General features: G+C 53.9%; 1 protein-coding gene and 1 long non-coding RNA gene across 2 annotated transcripts; one reads left to right on the forward strand and one right to left on the reverse strand.

Moving 5' to 3' along the window:
- The first annotated feature begins 3175 nt into the window (after positions 1-3175).
- Positions 3176-5735, forward strand: LOC141917143 (uncharacterized). Its single transcript, XR_012621257.1, has 3 exons — positions 3176-3279; positions 4122-4334; positions 5647-5735. It is a non-coding gene; the product is annotated as an uncharacterized LOC141917143 (long non-coding RNA).
- Positions 4495-16970, reverse strand: PIANP (PILR alpha associated neural protein). The gene is made up of 6 exons (XM_074810228.1): positions 16809-16970; positions 10391-10459; positions 9676-10241; positions 9420-9501; positions 8938-9165; positions 4495-8784 (listed from the first exon to the last, which is right to left on the reverse strand). The coding sequence occupies exons 2-6, from the start codon at positions 10405-10407 to the stop codon at positions 8763-8765; spliced, it is 915 nt and encodes a 304-aa protein (XP_074666329.1). The 5' UTR covers positions 10408-10459; positions 16809-16970; the 3' UTR covers positions 4495-8762.
- Positions 16971-17059: the final 89 nt, after the last annotated feature.

Here is a 17059-nt window from a genome sequence, read left to right on the forward strand (position 1 = left end):
GTGGTAAAGGCTGGAGGCTCTGGGAGCCCAGGAGCAGGCCCTGACGGCCTCATTTTTGGTGGTCTCAGTGCTGTGCATGTTCAGAGTGCAATCCCTGTGGCTTAGTTCTTGGTGCCCCTGTAGATCAGATGATGTGGCCTCCATCTCAGCTCCTGGAAAATGGTGACTGAAGAATTAACATTAGAAAAGGAAGCTGGCAAGAAGAGGAAACAACATCCCTGAAGTGGGAATGCATCATCCTTTGGAGTGAACATCAGGAGGGCTGAGACTTTTAAACCTGCAAAAAGGACTTTTACCCCCTAACCTACATTTTATGACAATCCTGCCTCTCTGACATGTGGGCTAGGTTTGCACTGCAGCAGTGAGGCTGAGCTCTGAGAGCTGAGCCATGAGCATGTACAGTCACATCTGCTTCCCCTTCCTTCCCCAGGAGGCAGGCAGGAGGGAATCTTGTTGCTGCTCCTGAAACAGCTGGAAGGATCAGGAGAGCTGGGACACAGGGATCAGGCTAAACAAAGGCTTCAGCGTCAGCAGCACCGTGATAACCTTGAGCTTCCAGACCCCTGCCACACCCATCTTGTCTTCATTTACCCAGCTCTTTTAAACCCCCTAGCTCTAAATTGCCATCCTGATCCCTTCCTCTGATACTACTTCCCCTTCGTGCCCCCTTTGTGCCCCATCTTTTAATCCTAAACACAATTTCTGGTTCTGTCCACTCTCTCCTCACCCTGCCTTCTCCTGTCCTTCCTCATGTTCCTGCTCCCTCATAACTCTCTTCTTTAAGGCCTGTGCTCGACAGCTTCAGCTCCTTGTATTTTAGTTAGGCAATTTGTTTCTCGCCGCAGGACTGCCTGAGCATCAGCAAAGAACTGTCACCAAAACCCTGGAAGAGGCAGTGTTATGCTTAGTCACCATTTCGTCCTAACCCTCCTCTAACTTGCAGGTACCAGGGGAAAATCTGTCTCTTCCTCATTTGCTGCACTCAGAATTACTGCACTGTGTTAGCTACAACTAAGCTGGCCAGCACGAGTAGCTAAAGAAACCCCCATTTATCCAGGACTTTTTTGGTCTTCAGTTGTGCCCTGATGCTTGGAATAAGGGAAACCTCTGCCACCTCTTACAACTCCTGCTGCATATACAGCCAATGCAGGGTAACGCTAAGCCGAGCCTCGGACCTCATTTCTGTGATGTTCACTCACATGCAATATGTCACACAAGAAAGGAGTTGGCAAAGCAGAAAAAGACATTTTAGAGAAACCATTTCAGGCTTAAATAACTTATCCTGGTGTCGCCAAATGGGTCTGAATCAACACAATGAGGCTGGCACAAGCCTCCACTGTAGGTGTGTTTAACAATTGCACTCCTGTGTTGTTAATGAACACATTCAACCAAAGCTGTGTGCATTCAGAGTGCACTAGCCTGGAATCTAGATTGATTCCCGACACTAGCAGAGGACACCCACCACTGATGGCCCCTTGATTTAGGAAGGGTTCAAAAAGCTCCTACTTTCTGGCTTACTTTACCAAGGCTCGAATGGGACCCGAGGGAATCATGATGCCTGTCCAAGCATCCTTCCTTAGGCAAACTAGCTGCAAAACCAACCATCTCTTCAGCCAGGCCAGGCTGTAATGTGGATTTGACCGGTGTGTACTGTGGACATCACACTATGTTCCTCTGACATTCAGAAAATGAGTCACCCCAGGCTTGTTTGCTTGCTTGTTTGCTGAACCCTCGCAGTATGTCCAGCCGTCGACAAAAGTCTGGGCTTCAAACTAGACTGGCTGCCCTACAGCATCTGCTCTCCTGCCACTGGAGCTCTAAGTAGGAGCCACAGAGATGCAGGACAGGTCCCTGGAGCAGAGACCGGCATTTGTTTCCCTGCCATATCCCTTGTGGGGATTGATCTGAAGTTGAAGATGGTTTTGCTTGTATTCTGGTCACTCCCAGGGAAAGCTGGGCTTCGGATCAATGTGGAATGCGTCACTGAATGGTCTATTATTCACTGAGTGCAATGTGCATTCGGAGACACAGCAGCCCTCAATAAAGATTCAATTCTGCCTCCGAGGATCAAAGCAGGAATGAACCAAGGGAACTACTCAACTCCTTTACATGACGCTGAAATGAGTGGTTGCTCGTTTCAGGGCGATTCTTCATCACAGTTTGAAGTTGTCCGTCGCTCCTAATTAAATGGCCATCTACGCAGTCACATCCCTTTGGCAGGGTGCGGAGATACCTCTAACTGTTTGTTCCCTCTGCACCAAGGCTTACACTTGAGTGAGCTCGGCTCGTCCATGCTGCCATGCCCAGTCCACACAACAGCCCCGAGGAGCACGGTGATGCCCGCAGCTCCACAGGTGCTTTCCCACCACTCCCCTCGTGCCCACAACGTCAGGCTGGCTCTCTCACAGGGCGTGCTGCGAAGGCACACAAAGTGGCGATAACCAAGAGGACAGGCCCAGGAAGGAGGGCAGAGATGGAGTCCTAACTTCCAGCCCCAACTCTGGAGAAGCTCCTTGAGCAGGGGGGAGGCAAGCAAGCGCTCTAGCTTGCTGCCAAATCCCTGCATTGACAGGCACTTCCAGCTGACAGTTGCCTGAGTTTTGGGGTTTTTTTCATAATGGGATAATTTATTGCAGGTTATAGAAGGCGCTCAGCTGGAGGGAATCCCAGCTTTGGGAGATGTTTTCATAATGTTTTTCTGAAGTACTCTTTCCCAGGAAACAGCAGTGGTCAACAATCCCTCGTGCTTGTTTTTGACCACTTTTTGGGGTGATTTTCATGTGTCTTGATGTGGTTGTACAGTTTTTATGTGTCCTTCTTTGATTTCAACGATCACATACATTCCTCTTATCTCTGTTGTCTTCGTTCAGCATGCAGCTCCCCATTCTAGCTCCCTGTCAGAGAACAGGATGCTGGGGAGATGCTAGGGAAGGAGGCAAGGCTGGAGACCTGGAAGGAAGGGAGATGCTGGGGAAGGAAGCAGGACTGGGAGCAGACTGGAAGGGTGGGAAGTCAACATGGGCAGGTAGGCAACAGTGATGTAGTGGGGAGTGGTGATGGGAGGGGACTAGACCTAGTCGGTGTTTCAGGAAGCCGGAAGAAAAAGGGGCAGCTCATGGAGCTTCTCCTGTGAGGCAGAGAACAAGTCCTGGTGAAGAAAGGGAATGTTTGACTGAACGCCTGCAGCCTCAGCCTGTGCTGAGAGGGCACTGGAGAAAAAGCATCTGATGACAGAGAAGTCAGCAGGAAGGGCCGAAGCTCTGGCTGGAAGCAGATGAGGTTTGTGCAAGACATTTCACTGCACCGATGAGTACGTGAGTCTGTAATTTCAGCACAGTGAGAATCTATCGCCTCCTCAGTCAAGTCTCTCCAGCCTGCCCAGCCCCAGAGCTGCTGTATGCACTTGACTGGAGAGGATCAGCCGGGGGGGCAGGTGACCAGCCACCTAAAGCAACAGGGGTGAGGGACTCTGTCCTCCCACGGCTCAGCAAAGGGGCAGAAGAGGTGCTAGTCAGCCTCTCACATGTGCATGCCCTGGGACAGCCATGGCAGGTGTGTGTCTGCTCTCCAGCGGGTCTGGGCCCACTGAGATCCAGTGGTGCCATGTGCAGGGATCTGGCCCCGCGGTGGGAGGTGGTCCTGGATCCTTCCAGTGGGCAGAGACCCCAGAACGGAGTTCGACGTCAGGTCTGGTCTGGGGAGCCTGCTCCTTCCTCTGACAGTAAAGCAGCGGATCAGGGAGACCTCCAGTGCCCAAAGGACTCAGGCAGCCAGCGGGCAGAGGGAGCAGGGGCCGAGGACCGTCCACAGCAGCCAGCAATCCTCCTACCATTGCTGGGGAGTGGCCCTTCAGAGTGGCCACTGTGCCTGGTGCTGGTCCCCAGCACCCCCTCCGTGCCCACCCCAGCACCGATCGCCGCCAGGGCTCACGAAGTGGGGGAGTTGCAGGAGACAAGGATGCTTAATTACAGAGCAGCCCTGGAAACCAGCAACGGCAGCGGCACTGTGGCCAGGAGGGGAGGCAGCAGGGCTGTAAATAGAAATTGCGGAGGCAGCCGCGGGGAACAGAGTGAGGGAGGCTTCTGTGCCTGCATCGCTCAGTCTCCCTCCCTTCCCTTCAGCTTCTCTCACCTCTCCCGGCCACCCTGGCTCCCAGCACGAACCAGCGTGTGACAAGTGGCCCCAAAGCGTGGCTGGGAGGCAGCAGCTCCAGAGGCAAAACGGCCGCTCTGGGTGGAGGAGTGGGTGTGCAAGGCCTTCTCCATCAGGGAACACCTCCTGTGGTAACGTGTGAGGAGGGTCAAAGGGCCTCTTTGGACAGCAAGGAGACCAAGGTGAGACAGCTGCAGGGCCAAATTGCCCTGTCTACCCCCCCAGAAGAGACTGTGGGGTGCCAGATGTCTGAGCCTCTGTCCCACTGGGATCTGCCCAGGGTGAAGTCCCTCTCATCCCACTTTGATATTACCGTCTCCTCCACAGTAGCAAGAGCTCTGCTTTCAGTATTTTGCAAAGGTTTATTTAAAAATGTTGAAACTAACATCCCACAAGAATTGAATATTTCACCACAAGGAGAAGAGAAATCCTACAAAAATATATATCACAGCGCACAAGGGCAGGGGAGGGGGAAGAGCGAGACTGAGCAGGGAAGCAGGAGAGAGGACAGAGGGGAGGATGTGAACCACGGCAGAACGAGACCAAGTGGCAAAAGGAGAACAAGAGAGGAGTGGGGAAAGCGAAAACAGCAGGAAGGGAGAGATTACTGGGAGGGAGACCATGGTACAGGACAGGAGTGGGAAGCGGGCAAACAGTGGGAGAGGGAAAACAACTGGAAAAAAGGAGTAGAGAGCCAGCAGTTGGTGAAGGAAGGGGCCCCCCTCTATGGTCTTGCCAAGGTAGGGCCAGGACTACCGTGAGACATCAGCAGGGATGGGGTCGGGGAGCTGGAGTTTGGCCCAGGGCTTTTGTGCTGCAGGACTTGGCTCTAATGTTGTGCCATAGTTTAATTCAGAGCAGTCTGAAGGTGATCGTGTTTGAGAACTTGAGGGGAGTGAACAAACAGCTCCTTTCCAAGCATTTTTCCTTATCGGGAAAGGGAGTGGGGAATGAAAGGACCAGATTTGCAAGGGCACTTAGGTGCCATTGAGGAAGAGGTAGATAGCCCTCTCTGAAGCGGTGGGATGCTTGGCTGGATGTGAGTCCCTGTAAACTGGACCAGAGGAGCGTTGTGGAAGCACACGCTGGGGGTCTGCTCCCCTGCCTACCAGTCACAATCGACCAGATGGGAAAGCCCAAGCAGGATTCAGCCTTGTGGTCATGCCACTCTGCTGGGTAAACAGAGTGAGACTCCAGTTCCTGCCCTGAAGCAACACAGGGCGGAGGGGAGAGGTTCTCCCCCAGTCCTTCCCTCCTTCCCACTGCACTCACAGAGGGACCACCCTTGTGTTAACAAAGCCACATCTCTCCAGGAGCTCAGCACAGACACGGTGCCTTCAACTCACCCAGGCACCCAGACATTTCCTTTTAATTACACAGAAATGTTGGGCAGCTCAACCCAACGCTATGAACATTTTCAGTCGTTTTCCCCACACACCTTTCTCTCTGTAAAATCTCCACTGAAAAAAATTAATCCAGCTCTTTCTCCTCCAGTCACCTTGAAGACAGGGGAACCTGATGGGCTGTGACTGAGAAGGTGCTGGCCTCTGCCCTGGCTTGGTGGTTGGTGCTGTCAACCCATCCATGTGAACATCTCACAGAATATTAGCCCGGGCCAGGGAAGAGACTGCAGGCACGCTCTGGCTCCAGTCTGCATAGGGGAAAACGGTTTATAAGGCTCCAGCCATGGAGAAAACAGATCCAGTAAGATTATTTATTGACTGGAAGAAGCTTGTGTGTCCACACGCATTTTGAATGTTTTTTTCCAGGGACAAAATGTAGCAATGAAAATTTGGGCCAGACAATGAAGTTGTTTCCCATATCTAACCTGTTTTGCATGAGAGAGTGAATTACTGTCATAAAAACATATTTGGCTGGAAAAAGTGGTCTTGAAAAAGATGTTCAGCATATCCAAACTTCATTGTAAGAGTTTTCTCTACTGCATTCCCCACCTTCCCCATTCCCACAGCATCTGTGAAAGGCTTCGTTCCCTGGAGATACTTTTAACAAAAACAGAGACACGTTAAAGGGGGAAAAAAAACCCCAGAACACCAAGATCTGATGTGTTTGTAGAGTTTACAAAAGCCTGGCCAGCAGAGCGCAGGGCTTCCCTGCATCAGGTGTCGGAACATGTTTTCACTACGCCTCCTGCGGTGCCCTGCCACTTTCTGACAGACCTTCTCTCCACTCAGCGTGCGGAAAGGGAAAGTCCAAGGACAGCCCTTGAAGTGGTAGAGTCTAAACTCTGGCCTTGTTTCAACAAGCACTATTGATCAAAAAGCAATCTAATTAATCTGGTCTGGAAGATTACTTAAACCAGTTCAAGGCATTTTATTGTAAACTGCCAGCAATAAGCAGTGCAGCATCTTGCAGGCTGCGCACAGATGTCCTTCCCCAGCGCTGATGTGTCAGCATGAGGGAGAACAGCCCTGTCCGCAGCTTCGATGTCCACCAAAGCCTTGAATGGATCCTGAATAAGGAAAAGGCTCGGTAAAAAATCGATCTAGGGTAAAGCAATAATATCCCCTGCTATAAGCAGAGACTCAACCTGTGCTTAGACTAGAGACCTCCAGAGTCCTTTTCCACCTACATCTTTCAGCCATTCTGTGCTTTTAATAAGCCAGTAATTTTATTTGACCTGTCATTTTCTCCAAATCTCTACTGTTTTTTGTGAAGCTTATTGCAATTTACACTCTCATTTAAATGTCCTTCATGGTGAGTCAGATGGGACCCCAGATCACCTAATAGTTCAGCTGGGTAAATGGGCAGAACCAGACCTTTTACAAATTTCCCTGTGCTTTGTCCTATAAAGAATAGGATTTTACTGCAGAGATAAAGGATGAAAGAGCCATTTCCTTTTCTCCCAACCTGACTTTTGTCAGAGACCTTGTATGGTGCATTAGGGCCTTCAAATTGTGTGTGAGTTTCCTGTCTCCGGCCACATCAGTCCAGCAGCTGAAGGTATTTGTATGGTATAGGGACAACCTTACCTAAATCTCCATGATTTCAGCTCAGCGGCTGTCAATGTGGGGTGTGTGAATTACTTTGAAGGTGTCCACAAAAAAACAAGGGAGAGCAACTATTGTCATTAAGCTGAAATTTGCCATTTCACACTTCCTCAAAGTGACACCCATGGGTCCACACGTAGGAAGAGGTTGAAACACACTGATCTTGCTCACACAAGTAACCGACAGTGTGGCTGCCTGCCCTACAGACCCCCACAACTCCAAAGTACGTGCTCAGGCAACCAGTTTGTGCTGACGCCTGTGGGGTTTTGGTCCCCAACCAGCTGGGGCAATACACTCACAAAGGTTGGCACCCCAGATACCTCCTCTCTCATGCCCGTGGTGAGCGTTGCTTTGTGGGTCTCCAGTCACCTTGTATTCCAGGAGAGACCTACCAGCAGTACATGGCAACCCTCCAGATGTTTCCAAGGCCAATCGCTCTTTGTCATCCCAGGCACACAGAGTCATGTCTGCTGCTCATTGCCTGTGGCACGAGTGTCTGAAAGCAATTCCCTACCTCAGCCCCAGCAAAACTCAGATTCCTCGTGCCCAGCTATATCTGCACGACATGCTTTAGTTGCTTCGGCAGTATCCCAATGTACAACACACTTGCTAAATAACATGATGATGGGCAGAGGGCTTCGCTTCAGATTTTCTAAAGAACATTACCATAAACTGATGTTCTTCAGAAAAACCTTGTTGAAGGAGACTGAGGGGGTGGAGCGGGACAGCAAGGAGACTTCCAAGAGATCAAAATGTTTGGAAAGCTAAAGGAACCTTTTCCACTGGCAAGAGAAGTGGCAGGGGGAGGAACTGAGAGAAAAAAATTGGGGAGAGATGAAGAAAGATACAAGCTGAAGAGAAAAAACAGAGGAGTGTTAGGCAGAAAGAAAATGGAAAGATGTGAATATCTTCCATCTAGGGGGGAGGCAATGTTTCCTTCAAGGAAATGGGTTGCTGAGGGGGCCCAGGTGCTATGTGGGCCTCTTCTGCCCAAGCTTCACCCACCCTTGGCACCCCTGGGAGGGCCAAGGCCTCGGGAACAGAAGAACCTGTCACCACCCAAGTTGTGGCTCAAGGGAGACCAAGCCCCGGCGGGCAATCCTGCAGCCACTAAACTCCAGACGTTCACTTCAAAGCACACGACATGGGAAGGGACACACAGAGGGGTTAGGGCCCACGGGGACAGGGGTATGCCTTTCCACCTTGCCTACCCCCGATGTCAGGCATGCACTGGTGAGAGAGTCACAGAGATCCAAGTGTGTGTGTGTATGTGTCTGCGTGTGTGCTAGGAGAGGGGCTGGGGAGGCCAAGATTTCACACCATCACCAGCTGTCTTCCCTCCCACCATCCTGCTCTCTCATCACCCTGTCCGGTGTGGGCAGGGTGGGGGGGGGTCCCCAACCTTCCCCCAGCAGGAGGCTAAGGAGGCCCAGCTCGTCCATTTGCCCAGGCACATCCTGGTGGAGTTAGTTAATAATGGTGGTGGCGGGCCGTGGCACAAGGAGGTCATTTTATCCTGGGGTAGCAGAGGTGGCGGGAGTCTGCACTCGCCGGCTGTGACAGGAGGGTGGGGGGGAGCCAGCTCTGCTTCTCCCGTCAGCGTCACAGGTTCACCAGTGGGATTCTGGGGGGAAAAAAGAATTGGAAATTAATTAGCAACAGGCACTCACGCTGTCCCACCATCCCCATCACCCGACTGGCGCCTTTGCCCTGCCTCAGCATGCCTGTCCCCCTGTCCCCAGCCACAACCTCCTGCCCCAGCTCACCGGCCACTCACCGGTTGAGCTGAAAGGCCGTGCTCTTCCCGTGGCCCCCCAGTTTCTCCACACCCTCCTGGCCCTGCCTGGACTCCTCCACCTCGGGTGTGGGGGTCAGGGAGTCGCCGTAGGGCCCCAGGATGCTGACGGTGGTGGGGGAGAGGTCCGTGAGGGGCTGCTGGCTCTCCTGCTGCCTCCCACCGCTCTGCTGCCCCGAGTGACGCCGACGTTTCTGATTACGGTCCCAGCTTTGGAGAGAAACAAGGGGGGAGGTAAAGAGTGCTCCCTCAGACAAGCCCCAGCCCTTGATGACAGAGAGGTTCGTGGGACCCCTCTATGCTCAGCGTTAGAGCCCAGTTTGGCCACATGCCAAGCTCGCAAGGGCCTGCAGCACCAGATCCACACCCCTAGGACAAATGGCACCCAAGCCCACAGTCCTCCTGCCCACCCACCTGCAGACAGCAGTGTGGTGACAGCCTCCATTAGCCCAAACTCCACTCACCAGAATTTGAATATGATCCCAGTGGCAACCAGGACAATGATGATGGAGATGGTGATGGTGACATACAGCTGGGGGTCCACACCTGCGAGACAGAGGGGGAGAGGGGGGGTGATGGCCACAGCCACCGGTCCCCGCAGAGCAGCAGTGCAAGGGGAGGTTCCCGCTGGGGGCCTCGTGAGTTTTGCAGACAGAGCTTGCTCCTGCGGGGATGGGGCAAGGGCAGGGTGTGTGTGAAAGGAGCAAAGGGCAGATTTACCTTCCCCCCGGGGCCCAAACAAGAAGGGCCGCAGGGTGGCTGGGGTCTCACGCAGGTTGAGCCCTGCGTTGTGCAGGAGCGAGTGGGAATTGGGCTGTGCCGTTGCCATCCCGTGTGGCGAGACAAAGGTGTATCCCAGCGGTGGGAAGCCTGGGTTGGCTGAGTTGGTGTCCCCTCCATCCTCATCGGACACCGTGGGGCCCCACACGATGGCCCAGGGGTACTGGGAGGAGGGCATGCCGTCCTCAAACCCGGAGGGGGTGGCAGGGCGGGCCCCCGCTGCCTGGCGCCTCAGCCGCACGACATGCCGCAGCTCTCCCCCTCGAGGTGCCAGGGCCCGCTGGCGTGGCAGGGCGAAGCGAGAATCCCTCTCCGGCAGCGAGGTCCTGTCCCAGATGCAAATGGGCCGCGGGGCCGAGGGGCTCCGACGGGTGCAAAGAGGCCGAGCAGCTGCTGGGCCCCGAGAGCGAAGAGACCAGACTCCAGGAGGAGGGATGGCTGAGACCAGGAGGAGGAGATGCCACAGCTGCAGGGAGTGGACGCAGGAGAGGAGTGGAGGCATCCTGCTGCAGGGCGGGGGGGAGGAAGAAGAGAGCTTTATCTGAAATGTCCCTCCTGCCGAAAGGCCAAGCCCGGAGCAGCCGGGAGCAGCCCGCCACCTGTGCTCCCGTCATCTTCCCGTGTCACCGACGAAGGTGGGAAGCTGTGAACCTACCAGGCACTGGGCTCCATCTCGGATGCAACAGCGTCTTTGCTCAGCGAGGATCCTGTCTCATCTTCTTCACTGGGAACCAAAAGGGAGAGGTGTCAGTGTCCCCTCACCCAGCAGCAACCGCTTTCTCTCCCCGGAGGCAGCGTGAGCCACTGCAGGCGAGCTCCTGGCCCCAGCACCCACACGTGCACCTACTGCAGTTCTCATGTCCCCCCCATGCCTGCGTGCTTTCCTGCACAGAGGTGCATTGTCGCCCTAACCCCAACACCGCACAGAAACACACGCATTAGCATACGCACACAGAAGCAAGGAGCGTTCTCTGGAGCACACGTGCAGAGGCACATGCGCAGCTTCCCCGGGGACTCTCTTGTCTGAGGGCCGAGAAGGGGATTCGGCATCTTTGTTTGCTTATCGCTGGAACAAGTTGGAATCTTAACTCCTGTGTTTATTTATAGTGTAGAGCATGTAATCCATTTATTAAAAAAGAGCCTCTTCATTGTGTGCCAGAGTGAGGGAGTGAGAGGGGAAGCATGAAAGTGATAAACCAAGAAGACTGAGAGAGAGTGAATCAGCGAGAAAAGTCCAGCCTTACTAAAGAATTTAAGTGCAAAAATATGCCTATCAAATATTTAGTAATTACTTTCCTCTTAGCTAACATGGAATTACCTTCCCACGCTCCTTGTCCTAGTGTCCTCTGCGCTGTCCCATCCCTCCCTTCCTCCCCTATTCCTTCTCTTTCTCTCCCACCTCCCATGGCCAAGCAGCACTAGGAAGCAGCAGTAACATGGAGTAAGGGCTGGATTTCTGCACCGGCCACACACCATCCGCTGGCATCAGTCCAGCGGTAGCATGGCTGTCCTTCATGCTGTCTGCCCCTTCTCGTGGCTGGGCACAGCGCAGCGCCAGCCCTTCCCTGGGCAGCTATTATGTGCCCGACCCAGGATCCTCTCCGCAACAAAGACCACGCACACACACACACCCCGAAAAAAAAAATCATTCAGGATATTCAACTCACTCCTTCATCGTGAAGGGGAAAGCATGAATGCTGGCAACCCACAGTCATGCCCTTCTCTGGCTGCCAGGATGGAGAAATGGGGCTGCTTGGCCGAGGGAGTCAACGCAGAGGCCAACCCTGCACCTCCAGCCCCCAGCCAGCTGTGTTGCACCTCCCGACTCCCAAGGGATAACTGCCATCCCCTTCCTGCTCAGTCCATGCCCTGAACTAAAACTGCAGCCCCTCCTGAGTGGGAGGCTTCTTCTTGCTGAGGGAAGAGCCCGGTGCTTGCTGTAGAAAGGGGACTCATACCTGAGGAGAGGGGCTGGGAGGAAAGGCATCCACGAATGAGTAGCTGTCTAGTTCCTGCTGCATTAACTGGGGATATTTTTAGTTTCCTTCTGTTAAATATTTAAACAAAGTTCACAGAAAAAAAGGAATTGTCGGCTAGTGCCCTGCCCTTCCCTCCGGGGCAAGATCAGTCTCTGGAGGGATCCTGAGATGAAGATGAGGAGAAAAGAGGAGCTATTCTCAGCATTTCTTTGTACTTTGCTCCTGAACCTCTAAGCCTCAGAGGAGACTTAGTATTAAAATGCAGCTCTGCAGAGAGACAACAGAACGGAGCAAGTTTCTTCCAAAGCTAGAGGCTGGCGAGATCTTGGCCATCTGGATTATGATCACGATGCCGTGGAAGATCATGTCTGGCAACACAAATCCGTGACAGAATTTCTTTTGGACTTTGGAAAGGGAGGGAATTCCAAGGACTGGGGGGACGTCCCCGTGTGAGTCCCCAGGCTAGAGGGCACACAAATCTCCTGAGTGGTTTCAGGGTGGCCTGGAGTCCCTGGGGCCATGCCTGGGACTCACCAAGGGGCAGTAGCTCCCTGGGGAGAAGAGCCTGCTCTGCTTGTGGCACGGCATTCTCAGTTCCAGCTCTGGTCCTCAGGGGCTGCGGGCTGTTCTGCATCAGGCAGCAGGAGATGTGGATGTGGACAGTGCCACCCCAGGAGTGGAGATCTTCTCTCCAGGTGCAGGTAGACCTCAGTGCCAGTCCACAGGGGAGTATGGTACATTAGGGGTACACATGTAACTGCTACCATTCCTCCTAATGTAGATGGCTCTACCAGTAGAAACATTCCTAGGTGTAGCTGCACAGTGTGCTGGGTCACCCAGCTCACTGTGTTCTTCTCACTTCTTGGGATGTCTTATAATGGAGACCTCGCTGTATTTCTTGGCTGAGATTGTGAGCTCCAGCAACAGCACCCCAGACTATGGATTCCCAAAGTCTAAACCCTACAGAGCCAAATCCTGAATCACTTTTGCAGCTGGTAGTCTGAATCTCAGCCCTACGGAGCAGGTAATGGCTGTAACTGGAGCTGAGGGGAAGGAGTGACCCCCAGCACTACACATAACGCTGTGGAAGTGACAGCCTGGACATGGCGTGTGAGACGCTGTGGGGCACAGGTCCTGCTGCCAGCGGTGAAGAGTAGGTGACTCCTGGAGTCCCTACGCCAAAGGTGGCTCCAGGTGAGTGCAGGAATGAGGCAATGTCAGTCAGTCTCAGTCAACACATTCTGGTTTGCTAATCGTATCGTGGCCGAAGACTGAGAGTGTGTCCTGTACTCCCATGCATGGTTGTGGAGGAGCTGGGAGAAGCACAGAGGTGTCTCCCATAGCATGAATGCCAGGAAAGCAAAGGAATGTTCTGGGTGCAAATGCCAGTCAGGGAGGGCTGGACTCCACTGTGCATGGAGCGTTCATGTCCAAAACAGAGCATGGATGTCCCTGTGGCTTACGGACAAAGCAGTGTGTCTGGGGCTCTCTGCAGTTAGCCGGCAGTGGGGATTATGTCCTGGGCACAGACCCTGCAGCACTGGAGGGCAAGTGTAGCAAATGCCCTTCATTCAGCTCTGTGTGCAGCTCTGGGTGTGGATGCTCAATAAACTGGTAGATCTTCAGAGGGGAGGAGAGGATGCCAACGCTTTTACTACCTGGACGTATAAATCCCAGTATCCACACACCTTACACCATTCAAAAGGCCTTTGCATGCCAGAGCAGAGAGACTGGAATTCTGCACCAGTACCACATGGCATGTCTCTTCCTTTCAGATCTATTTCCAAGTCTAATTGTGATAAAAACGGACAGGGCTACTCCCAGGGTCCAAAGATGGACCTGTGTATTGTCACTCTAGGTACAGAGCCTTCATCGCAGTGTTCCAGTCCTGTGATGCACAGATGACAGAGTGTGAATGACAAAGCTATTTCCCCAGGGCACTTCATTGAGCTCAGTTTGTGAATCTTGGTGCTTGAATGCCACAAGTAAGAATTACACTGCTCTTTGCTACTGCATATGGACCCCACTACTGGTCCAGACCAGAGATCCCTGCAGCTAATCTATTAGGAGCTGCTCTCATTGCATTTGCAGGATGGAAGCATGAATCCTGCTGCTGTTCCTCAGTGTCAGGGACCCAGCTGCGCTTCCTCCCTCTTTGTAAGTCTCCCGCAGCACGGCCCCACCGCTGCTGGGACGTGAGAGAGCAGATCTCGGTAGTCGTGTCCCAAAGCATGTATCCTGATTCACCGAGGAGGCTGGGAATTTACATCCTAACTAACGGCTAGGAGCAAAGCCTGCTGCGCTCTTGCTCTGAGCAGGGAGCACAGACTAAACCCTGAATGTGACACCCTGAGCTCCAGAGTTCCGATGCTACCGCGCCCCGGGGAAGCCCTAGGATTCACTGCCAATAACTCCTGCTCCATGTCCAGGACTCTTACATACTGTGGTCCCAAAGATAAATCCTATCCAAACATAAAAGCCATCACAGGAATAAAGGAGCCGAGGTACCAGCCGTGTGCAGGCAATACCCGCGCTGTAGCTCCCTCCCATCAAATGCAATCTGTAACCTCCTGTTTCAAAATGCTGAAGTTTGACAAATTCAAATGAGGAACAATACTATTAATAAAGAGGGTCACACACTAGCACAATTCACCTAGGCAGGTGGTGTATTCCCTACTGCCTGGAGCCTTCGCGTGGCCATATTTCTAAAAGAGATGCTACACAGTTCAATCAGAAGTTATGGGCTTGACGCAGGAAATGAAATTGGTGAAATTCAGAGCCTGTGCTCTGCTGTAGGTCAGACTCGATGATCAAAATGGTCCCTCTGGCCTTAAAATCTGAGAATCTCACAGCTTTCTTGATGCCTAGCCGAGATCAGCTCTGACTGAAGAGCAATTGGATGAAGCCGAGCACACACAAGCCACGTTAGTGAGAAGCGGGTAGAGTCTCCTTCCATCCGGGGATGGCAAAAGAGTTGCACCCGATTCTGTCTGGCTCGGCAGGCAGATGATGATCTATCTGTATTTTTGTAACATCTCGGGCTTGACTGCTGTGATACTGTGCCTCTAGGAATGAAGCCGTCTGCTCTCAGAGCGCTCCAGCTAGTTCAGAATGCAGCAGTCTGTTTGCTCGGCGACTCAAGCTGCCGGGAATGCATCACCGTGCCCCTCTGCACCCCACACCGCCTCGCCTTTGAGCACAGAGTCCGGTTCAAGGTCTCCAAGCCAGCATTCAAAGCCCAGCATGGGACAGGCCCCAGTGACCTAAGCAATCAATCACCTCTCCTTATGCAGCGATGACCTCACATGACGGATATATTCCACTGGAACAATGAAATTGCCAACCAGTTTGGGGAGAGGGGGGAGGGATGGGAGAAGGGGAAAGAAGCTCATGACCCTGAGGAGCAGAACATTCACAGGAGCTGGGCCAAGATTATGAAACTTACTGACGGCTGAAATAATGCTCGCCATTAGCAACCCCGCAGCACCGAAAGCTTCATGCAAATCCTTTCTTCACCCAGCTCCCCCACGGCAACGATCCCACTCGAAATAGTGATGAAAAAATCAAAACAAACCCGACGAGGACCCAGCCCTCTTCGCAGAGAAAGAATGCTAGGTTGGCTGTCATTTTTTAACTCCCGGCCAGCATTAAGGACTATGGTGACAGCTACCGATACGAGACTGTGATCTGGGACCGTAGAACCTAGCAGCTATCTCCAAGCATCAAGCAGAGCGAGTTTAGGCAGTGGCAGTGAGACCCACACACGCACCACCTGGTGCCCCAGGCACCCCACACCTACATTTTTCTCACTGGCCATGAACATCCTGGAGTTCATGGTCCAAGAGGCAGAGATGCAGTCATTACTGGTTTGGTAGCAGTAGGAAGCTGGAGAAAAGGGGTTATACGTATGTCCTGCTGTATTCAGCTGGGTGGGGACCGGGAAAGGGAGGGCAGCTGCCCCAGGGAGGTAATTCTGCTGCGCTTGGAGCAGTTTTGGCAGCTGGGAGCGTCAATCCGAATGCTGGTACCCTGGGGTGGGAGATGCCGAGCCCATCTGGGGAAGGAGTTCCTGCTGTGCACGGAGCCAGGGGTGACAGCTTGCAGAGCAGGCTGAATTGGGGGGCTGGCAATCTCAACGCAGTGGCTCACATCAGGCTGCTCGACTGAGTGTGAGGCCGAGAGGGCTGGTGGCAGTGCCCGGGAGGATCCGGCAGGACCGCGGAGGGGCTGACAGCACTCGCCCTGTGTCAGTGCGGGTCCTGCAGCGTTCGGTGACTGCCGGTGGGAATTCCTGTGCCAGGTACCGGGGCGCGAACTTAACGGGCTGGGTACGGAAATCCTAGGCTGGGGCAGAAGCCGGGGTTGGAAGGGCGATGGGGCATCTGGACATTTCGGTAGCTAGGGAATGGGGCTGTGGAGCCCATCAGTGGTTCTCTGAGCTCAAGTCTCCCTGCATTTGGGAACTGTGAGTGTGGCCCCATTCCAAGCAGCACTCTAGGATGCCGGTCCCCTGCCATCTAGTGCCTGCCTGCAATACATGTCATGAGTCTGCCAATCTTCTGCCTCCCAGTTTCCTACTGTTCCCGGGCATCCGAGTGCTTCAGGTGCTGAGTCCCCACATCTGAATTGCTCTCTCTTGCATGGTGCCCCCCTTGGCCAGGCAGGAGGAGGGACTGACCCCTCCGTTTCCTTTCTCCAGCTGCGCCAATTTGGCCGAAGTCGCCTTCCTCAGTGCAGGCTCCAGTGCTCCAGCACAACAGGTCTGTGATGGAGCCCAGAGCTGGAGGGCAAGAAGCGGCGGTGCCTCGGCTGTGCCCCCTCCCTTCCAGCCCCTCGGGCATCCCCTGCCCCAGCCTGAAAGAGGAGGAGAAGGGCGGGGCGGGGAGGGGGGGGGGGGGGGGAAGGAAACAACCGGCTAGAAGGAGACAGAGCACCCAGATGGGGAGAGGGGAAAGAAAAAGGGGGGGAAAGGACACGGGGAAGGAGACGGGGAGAGATGACTTGGAGACGGGCACGCATCCCCTCCCTGCCCCTCGCCCCTGCAGCCCCATCCCCACCCCGTCCCCCAAGTCCGGGCTGAGAGGATGAACTTACCTTGCGGGGAGACGAGTGGGGCGCAGCCGGGGCGGCCGAGCAGGGGGCTGGGGGAGCACGGCTGCTGCTGCCGGTGCCTCTCATGGCCAGGACGAAGGAAGGAGAGGAGGAGGAGGAGGAGGAGGAGGAGGAGGAGGAGGAGGAGGAGGAGGAGGAAGGTTTGATGAGGCTGAGCCCTGGCTGAGGGAGAGGGAGCGAGAGATGCCTTGAAATAAACAGCTGCCGAGGACTGGTCCAGCCCCTCTTTCTCT

The sequence above is a fragment of the Strix aluco genome, chromosome 2 (genome assembly GCF_031877795.1).
Source record: "Strix aluco isolate bStrAlu1 chromosome 2, bStrAlu1.hap1, whole genome shotgun sequence".
In the NCBI taxonomy this organism is placed as follows: domain Eukaryota; kingdom Metazoa; phylum Chordata; class Aves; order Strigiformes; family Strigidae; genus Strix; species Strix aluco.